The sequence below is a fragment of the Lepisma saccharinum genome, chromosome 1, assembly GCF_977018435.1.
Source record: "Lepisma saccharinum chromosome 1, izLepSacc3.1, whole genome shotgun sequence".
In the NCBI taxonomy this organism is placed as follows: domain Eukaryota; kingdom Metazoa; phylum Arthropoda; class Insecta; order Zygentoma; family Lepismatidae; genus Lepisma; species Lepisma saccharinum.
In genome coordinates, this window is record NC_139229.1 from 137539045 (window position 1) to 137549014 (window position 9970).

General features: G+C 38.2%; 1 protein-coding gene across 1 annotated transcript in view; it reads left to right on the forward strand.

Annotated features, from left to right (window-relative positions):
• Nucleotides 1-6990, forward strand: part of LOC146001523 (thyrotropin-releasing hormone receptor-like) — a 241097-nt gene extending 234107 nt beyond the window's left edge. The window contains exon 3 of the mRNA XM_083138940.1: nucleotides 5637-6990. Coding sequence (XP_082995066.1) covers nucleotides 5637-5826 — 190 coding nt within the window. The 3' untranslated portion in view covers nucleotides 5827-6990. The remainder of the gene's footprint in view (nucleotides 1-5636) is intronic.
• Nucleotides 6991-9970: the final 2980 nt, after the last annotated feature.

Consider the following 9970-nt stretch of genomic DNA (forward strand, 5'->3'; position numbering starts at 1 on the left):
GACCCTACTTTAGTATCGCACCTGCGGTAACGGAGTTAGGCGCGTGACTGTGGTGTGGATGTCCAGGGTCATTGGCGTGGGGAGTGGGAGTCGAGCCCTCTCCCCGAGGATATCGACATCATTTATTTCAAGTTACAAGAAAAGCAGAAAGCATGTTATTTTTATTGATAATAACATAAACAAAGTTCAGTTAGTGTGTATTCGAACAGAATACCAGAAGTAAACACGACCTTAGATCGATAACATTGAATGTAAAATACAGAAATATGTTTTTATAATATTCTACCATTTAAAGTTAATCCACAGAATAAATGGTTCTATAGTTTTCAAAAATCAAAAAGTTATAGTTTTGTGAGACGTCGAACAACATAAACATTATGACTAAAATTTCATATTAAGTGTTTAGCTTTTTCATGGCGAGTTAACAAAAACAGAATAACTATGCGTTTCAGTATAATAAATATGTGAGATATTAAATAAAGACAAAGAAACACAGTTGCACTGGATATTCACTCATCTGGTGAAGCGAGTTGAAAATGAAAAGTCTCTCGAAGGATATAATTATTATTATTATAAATGTGGGATAACATTGGTTTACTTTTATTAGATACATACACTGGGATGATCCTGCACTACACCTAGTGTAAAAAGTGTAGAATTAGACTAGATAAATGTAGTGCAGATGGTGCAGTCACCAAATACACGACATCAAATCAAACAAGTAGACTACTCAGTGTTGCACTTTGTAACCAACTATAGCTCTTTTCAGTTCTTACGGCGGGCGCTCTAGAAGCTGGCAGGGGAAGTGGGGAGCGGGGATTACGCAACAGACCGACCAGACAACAGCAGTGGCACCGAGAGAAACGACCCGGCCGGAAAAAGTACTACGTGAAACTCATTCTACTGGCCACTACGTTTCTTATCGTGCTGGATTGGTCGCTTCCCCGCTTCCCACTTCCCCTGCCAGCTTCTAGAGCGCCCGCCGTAAGAACTGAAAAGAGCTATAGACGCGTGAGGGCAAAGAGCTGCAGCGAACTAGACGAGGCTTGAAAGTCATAGAAGGTTATTTTGCTTTCCTGATTAGTACCAAGCAATTAAGGTTCAAAGTCCTATATTTAACAAGAGAACATGTATCCTCGGTGCATTAAGGATGCCATCTGGCGGGGATAACTCAAATTACAGCCATTGCTTTAGCACGGTGACTGTAAATTCCCAACGCCATTTTTACCTCTTAAATATGAATGAGTCGTTTTAATATCGTGCGCATAGTTGCCCAATCACGAATTCAATCAACTAGGTCCAGTTCACCCTCGGTTAGGCGCGTCCCTCATTCTCCCATTCTCTCTGGCCACCTTCACCCCGTCAATTTTCGTTCGTTGCTTCAGCCGTTGAAACTTGACAAATTTGCCCGGTTAGTTGGAATATCTGTTCATGCATATTCATCAAAAAAAAATCTCTCTCGAGAAGACAGAATCTCGTCGTACGAACATGTCGAATGTGTACATATTTGTCATCCAAGTGTAACTCACTTGGGGCGACAACAGCGAGCAAATTTGCAGTAATGAATTGATCATTTTTCACCCCTGTGAATACACAACGAGGCGCATTTAACTGCTCAACGTGACGGTCGTTACACATTGAACTTCATTTCGTATGCATTGATAGTCATTTGTTAGTTGCCATGTTAACTTTTGTTTTAATTTCAACGCCAGGTCTTTCCGATTTATCTTCATCGTTAACAAGTTACAGCAGTATTTAGCTTCAATGTGAAGATTATGGATTGTGCACAATGATTCAAAAGTCTGGAATCACCCCCCCCCCTTTCCTCGCACATTACCTAAAGAGGAAACCGTTACGAAAGGTCGAGCACCCGATTTGGCAGTGTTCGCCTCGCTTCGGCTCTTCACGTGAGCGGAACGGCCTGGATGCCTCCCCGAGAATTAAAACCACGACCAAGCTGGGGAAGATTTAAAATGGGTTTCACCATATTCACCACATTATCGCCCCTTCCACCCATTATATGTTTCCGTTTGCAATGTTTCTGTTCCTCTTGTTCCCGCTCCTCTACACAAGCTGCAACACAAGCTGCAACCAAAGTGAGTCCCAGTCCGATCCTGACTCCTCAAACTAAAGACGATCACGTTTGATATCATCCAAATTTCCTCACCGCGAATTCCAACCAGCACCACACAGAGAGAGAGCAACAATTTATCATAGCACAGTTGCATATTTAATAGTCACATGCAAGTAGAGCTATTTGTGTAAAACCCCGGACTGGTAGCTCCAAGCTGCTACTGTCGAGGAAACTTCAACAGTTTCAACCTAAAATAAACTTGAAACTTTGTAGACTAATAACAGGGGTTATAACTAGTCATAGGGTTAAAATAAACCCTTACCAACTGTAGTTACTGGATCGATAAATTAGCATTTTAACAGTGAAACTTGGATGTCATTTTATTAAAAAGTATAGTCTGGCATCTAACGTTCACATAGCCAGTCATGGCACACCGTTTTACTGAACACGAAACTAATACCTTTTTTTTTTAAATGTAATGTTTTCATTATTTTACTATTCAATTTCGTGCTATGAAGACATAGGTTAATGAACTGTAACAAAACATTACTGACCATTTTTAAAAATGAAAACGTCGACCTCCGTGGCGGAGTGGTTAGCAGGGGGTCTCGGGTTCGAATCACGGTCTGCGCATGAGTGTTCTTTGTGAGTGTCCCTTCATCATTTTCATCATTTCATCACTCACTAAATCAACAACAACAGGAAAACGTGAATTACTAATCATGATGAAAAAATCTACTTTTACCGACATTCCTGTCCATTTTCCACTCTCGCTATAGCCTGCAAGATGAAAGAGCGCTCGACTTTCTGACTCCAAATACAAGAGGGGGTTCTCGCTCTGTGGTTTACTCTCAGCGCATAAACTAAAAGCCATCCTCGGCCAGTCAGCATCTGCTGTTCAAGAATGAATGTCGCGAAGATCAGAGAGATTCCAAAAACTTATTCATCCCCTGTTGCTGCTGTTAAGTTTGGCAACGGAGGACAAAACAAACTGGAGACGATTTGCTCCATGGTAACGAACCTTCCTTGATTGAGTCAAGGGGCCAACGCAGCTTTTTTTCTTAATGTTTACTGACACCTGGGAACTCTCATAGCTCGGAGAATAACAAGAACATATGGAAGGGTAAAGATAATTTTTAAATGACCGACCTGTATTATCCGAAACGAAAAATAATCTTTTGGGTTAAAGAAATATCTGATACGTGTCAAATGAAGAATTAGGTTCTTGAGAACAACTGCGAGCAATGATATATATATATATATATATATATATAACCACTCGTACACTGCGACACTTCATAACAATGCTGGCAGGAGGCAGAGTCTTTATCTTTGATCCCCAGCTTCCCGTTCACTAGAGACATTTAACGATCGCAAAACCAGACATAATTTCTCTTCCTACCTCGGTTTAATGGATGCTGTCATCTACAATTTGACGTCGGCGTCGCGTAGAGCGTCTGCATGAACGGCGTCACGTCAGTCGAAGTGTGTAGATCTCCTCCCCGTCCTCCCAACCTCATCTTCCATGGTAGCAAATCGCATAAAGCCTAATGGCTGTCACATACCGTATTCGTGCTATCTGGATTAGATTGCAAAGCCTTTTTCAGGGTTTAGGAATTGGTACCCAAACTTTTTCTCAGTACATCACTCCCACAGATGGTACCGAGACTAGAAGTCTTTGGGACTTTGGGAGACGAGACTGAGTACGAAGCAGACCTCTTGTCGAGACTTGTAAACCATATGTACAAAAAATTTACTTGAGCCAATTCGACTTTGCTATGGCTTATTCAGATATAACAAACGGGTGTCTACGAGATTAGTTACAGATAGAACATGGCTGATTGCCGTCAAATTAGGCAGGTATTCACCCTTGACTTCTGGGATGATGTCCAATTTTTGTAAGTGTTTATGGGTAGTTGTGAATCACATTTCTAGGAACCTTCTGTAAGGGTTTTGGATAAAATTAAAATTTGTTCTACTTTTATGGTTTTCTCTAAACACTTATTTACGAAACGCGGTATTATCAAGTGCATATCTTCGGAACGCTAGGAAGATGAAGGTGTTTTGAAGATACAGATTCAATTCGAAGAATCTGTATTCTCGATGACATACTATCTTGTAAAATTGGTATTTCAAACATTTTCAATGTCTTTAATTTTCAAAGTTGAAAAAAAATGTCCCAGCCGGATCTGCTCAGTCTATACTACGTCTTCTGTATTTTGTTAGAAGTTGGTAGTGGTACCGTTTCACATGAAAGAAAACTAAGAAAAGTATATCTTGAAAATTGCAATTGCATGCAGCACGCCAGACGCTTGGAATTGAGTATACCGACTGTGTTCTTTGCTGCATGCTGATTGTCTGTAGAATCCTTCCAGGTAGCACCATGGAAATAAACTAATACCTCTGGGTCTGACGCCATATTGAAGGCCTTACCATAGAGCTTGAACAACGGACACAGCAACAAATTTGGATATCATACACATACACTTTAATTCACTTGACATTATACAATAATTAAATACGTTTGCACACACACTGATGAAAACAAAAGCCCACATCCGACAGGATAACTGAACAATGTCCTTCCCGCTGCAGCGAGCCGACATGCACCATGTCGCTGAGCTATGAATAACACGCTCCCAGAATTCCGCTCGCTCACAAGAAGTTCCCAGCGGGAGTAAAAAGAAAATAAATGAGGAGCGTAAAGCAAAATTACATACAATCTTAAACACTGATTTTTTTTTATTGACCTCGGTTTTGTGTCGAAAAACAATAACTTCCGATTGAATGTAACACCACTTCACGCATTTAACCCATTTCTAAGGAATATCAAGGAGCGAACAAATTGCTTTCGTGTTTGAGTTTGATTTGTGTAAATGTAAAAGAATATTCATCATTGATTTACCACACCCTCCAAAACAAAAATACCCCCAAAATTTGCTACAACCTCCTCGTTTATTTATCCACTGCGTAACCACCCCTAACATTTTGCACGATCTCCCTATTTTTTTTCAACAATATAACTTAATATTAATTTTGTTTGCAAATTTAACTTTCCGCCCTTCTAGAAACATTATCTCACCCCTAGAATGGAAACTTACGCATGAGCTATGACCTATCCTACAAGGATCCTACTTCAGAATTTTTGCAAGACCTGGGTGGGAAGGATCATTTGCTTATTCAGACTACCCATTCACCGGTCCCATGGGTCGTATACCAAGACATTTTAGCAAACCCTCGCGTTTAAAACTATGCACTTTCAATACATTTGACAATGTGGGGTCTCTTCGATTGTTGTTTGGTTCCACGAACAGCGTTCGGCACCTTCGTACCCGAAAAGTAAACGATGTTAGCCGAAGACAATTTACCCGGCTGCCGGCCGCTTTCCAGCTGCCAGTTCAAAAGTCAACATCCGTTTCTTAGATCTATTCGATAGTCATAGTAAAGTTGTTCCATATGATTGTCAATTCACAGATGAGATCTCCATTTAATTAGCTGTGATTCTGGATGTTCTTTCCATATTATATTATTCTAATTAATCTGTTTTCCTTTCCTTTTGCAGTGCCATCAACCCAATACTGTACAACGCTTTGTCGTACAAGTTCAGAAGGGCCTTCCACAGGACTTTATCCTGCGGGAAACACAAGGAATGCCGCTACATGTCCACCATGGGAATGTCCACGTACACTTGCAGCGTCACCGTACCGTCGACGCCACGTCAGAATCACAATGATCACGTGACCAGTTTCTGAACCGTCCGATGCGAACATGTCCAGACTTGTCTTGTCCTTGAGAATCGATGTTCATGCGAGTGAAAGCTTGTGCAAAGAATATATATACTGTGCGGTGAGTTTTTACATTTTAAAGTGTATGCATATGGGTACACAGGGTGATCTTTTTGTTTATCTAACAGAAGTAATTCATAACAATATCGACCAATCATTACTAACCATAACTAACAAGTGTGGCACGTTCGTGTGTGTCTATGAGTGTGTGGTGAATATAGATGTGAAAGTCACAGAGAGTTGTTTTTAATAATAAGAAGCGACACGTTTACTATTTCGTCGGAAACCAAGTTGAGTGTGCGAGATTCCATTCGTAGACAAGACGATTGTAAATCAGAATTTCCAAGATGTCGAAAAATGTGAGTCGTTAAGACGAAATGTTTAAAAAAAAAAGTTCATGTTCCAAAACTCGTGTGCGTACTGACTGTTAAGATTGTGTTATTATTATTGTTTGTTGTATTTGTAAATATATTGTTTGCCGAAACAATTTTGCTCAAAGGAAACACACATTTGGCATACTAATTGTAGGCATGGTAAGATATTTTGCTGTTACAATAACGAAATGCGTTGTAGAGTGAACTTCAAAAATAATTTATTCGAATTCTTATAATCTTAGTATCTTTACTTTAAGGTAAGTTATATTTTTCAAAGAAAGACAAAACAATTACATCATTTCTAATACCATTTGTGCATTCCTGGTATAGATATTCATAAGTACTAATCAATATCATGTTCATTAATAAAATTCATAATAGCTACAATTTTGAGAGTAATCATTCAAAACGATAAAGTTGTTTACTTGTATATGTATTACAGTATGAGACATTTTTGTAATATCAGCTTTATTGTGCAAATGTCTTCAACATATTATACTAAACATTGCAAATGATAAACATAGCTAAACTGCATTATACCTGCTTATGAACTTGATAGCTTATATTACTAATCCGAGAAGTATATACTTTTTCATTATTGACAATACGTCTTATAAACTGACTAAATGAAGTGTAATATTATACATACAATAAAAATAAGATTAGATTCTGTACTGTGTTTTGTCAGGGTATTTAATTTGACATAAGTCCTCCATTGCTTCTGATTAAAAGACCACTTTGTATGTTATTATATCATTACCCCTTTATATATATGATAATACTGTAAATAGTTTATCCGTTATACGTAAAATTTCGTGCTGTAACAAGATTACAGCTTATTTTTATGTGTAGTGACTATATATATATAGATATATATTAAAGTTTATTTGAAAAGTTTGCCGTTTTTTATATTATGAATATTTATTTACGTGTTTTATTCGTATTGTAACGACATAGTTAAGAGTAACTTCGGCATCCCTAAGCTCAAAAGTTTATTGCTTCATCAACACGAATCTTCCATTTGTCCCCATCCAAAGCAAGAGCAAGACCACATACCCTTCATCTCTTTATGGTCTAAGAATTTTTCTAAGGCTTAAAAGAATCTTATGCTCATCTTGTAACGTAAGGGACTGTGTTTCTCATCTACAAAATTACTGTCTTATGTATTTTAACCTTTAGATTCTTTGTTGGACGAGAAGATAAAAAAATATGGCTATAAAATTACCTGAATTTAGTCTGGCTTTAATTTCCTCTTTAATATCATTTTCAGTTCTTAGTATTACTTCCAAGTACACCCAAAGCAGAATTTCGGCCTGCTTTTTTACTTTTAGTCATTACCTTGAAATAATATAGTTATATAATACAATATACTTTATATTGAGAACTTTTGAATATTGGACTTGAATCTATTGAGAACTTTGGACACCAAAACTACTTCTGAGGGGCATTTGTTCGTGTACATTACAAATAATAATAATAATGCACGTACAAATGTATAATGTGTGTACATATTATAATGCCCAAGGTAGGTCAAGACCAGGAAGAGATGGCAAAATTCAGCACTGACTAATAAAAAGAGGACATAGCTATTTCATTAAGACACATATCACCCTTGCGTAAATTATGTGCACGTCACTGCATCCTAGATCTCGTAGGCATCGTAGTATAGATAAAAAGATATCAGGATATTACCAATTGCCCTCAGTATGGGTGGCGTACACAGAAATGTGAGCGTTCACGTCGAACCATTCGTGTACGCAGCATTTCCCAGGATTTTGCAGCTCGTTTGAATTTATGTTTTTTTTTTTCAGTCTGTCTAATTGTATGTATTTATCCCTAATTGTTTGTGAGTAATCGACAATTGTTGATTGTATAAATTTAAGCGGGAAAAAAATGCTGGCTCGATCAGGACTCGAACCCCTGTCAAAGCTCTATCAAGTGAGTACAGATCCAGCCCTGGTTTAGCCTGATTTTTTTTTCGCTCCGCTGTTTTACCTTATGGTCGCATTCGAACTTTTACACTGTCTTGTTAGGTCCATAGTTTCCTGACTGTGTTTCTGATGGTTTGCATTGGTAAAACAAGTCAATAAACTTCTTATTGTCTATTATTGGAAGTGGGGGGGAATATGACCACCTTAAGAAAAATTGCCAATAATTAAGAGATTTATTGAAATAAGAATGAGTTTCATATTGCAAAATGAACACCAGTCTTTGCACTGTATCTGGTAGTATACATGAGTAAAAATCTCTTCCTGTAAAGGAACAAGAAATGCACAAACAAAAGTGTGCATAACGCATATTATCCCCACTGATAGGGGTAATATGCAAATTACACTGGTGGGGAATATGAGCAGTTATGTTTAATGGATACATTTAAGGACATATACACGTAAAAATTAATCACAGGTTAGAACTGAATGAATGCGTATTATAAACAATAGCGTGTGCGTGGGGGGGGGGAGCAGTTGCCCCATCCATAATACTATCACTTGGAAATTTAGTGTAGAAAAATCTTATTACCGTTATTAAACAATATTATTTTCTTTATAAAAAGTATTTTCAAGACGACGAATTTTCCCAGCAAACTACAGCGGGTTTGTTTTCTATGTAATTTGACTATCTCACTTCGTTCTCCAGCAAATTTCTTGTTATTATGACTCATGCCTTTTATTCGTTAGCCTAGTTATGTTTACACCTGTGTGGCACAGAATACATTGGCCACACATTGGAAATGAATACATTATGTGTAGATGTTTTGAATATGCTGTACGAAATCATGTTTACATGTAAATTTGCCTGAACCACAGAGAAGGAAAATGAAAGGGGAGGGAAGCAGAGACCTTTTGTGCGACAGAAGCTGGAATTCTTCTAATAGAGTGATTTTCAGTGGGTCCGGACACACACTATACACACCTTTGTTTAGTACTCGTGAATACAATAAAACGGAGATGAAATTAGGTTCTCCAATTTCTACAATTAAACTTTCATTAAGGCTTTTGCCCCCTTTAATCAGAGGGTCAGCGCACGCCCATGATGATAAACATGTCCTGTAATCCTCAAATTTCCTCATCCCCCTTACAATTAGGGCAGACGAAATATATTTCTTCCTGTATACCAACACATTGATTATGATACCGCAAGGAACAAAGGTGACAACAAATCCACTCTTCACCACGACACCAACGTTTACATACAGGGCACTGGTTGTATCATTAAATGAATGTACTAGTTTTAATTAAATACGTTGTGAATTTGTTATGGATCTTGAAGGGTCATGGGTAATACACTCCTTTTTTTGGCAATTTATGAGGTTTCAAATCGATTACATCGGATAGAAGTTTATCTATCTGAAGTGCCAATATACACCGAAGTGCTGTACTCATTTTCCCCCATTGCAAACTTTTATGTAAGTTGGTACTACTGTGTTGGAATGAGACATAATACCATGATGCAATTCGTAGGGTGTGAACCATTGTTCTAGCTTTGTTGTTACTACATACACAGATCAATATCTCAAGTAATATTCTGCTCAGATCTTAACTCTTTGTATAGCTCTTTTCAGTTGTTACGGCGTGCGCTCTAGAAGCTGGCAGGGGAAGTGGAGAGCGGGGAAACGACCTATCCAGCGCAACGAGACAGGCCGGTTAGAGAGACTGCAGCGTTGCCAGAGTAGCGGGAAAGAGGAGTTGAAATCGAAAGAACCATGAAATACAGACGTCCCATTCATTGTTCGCGTA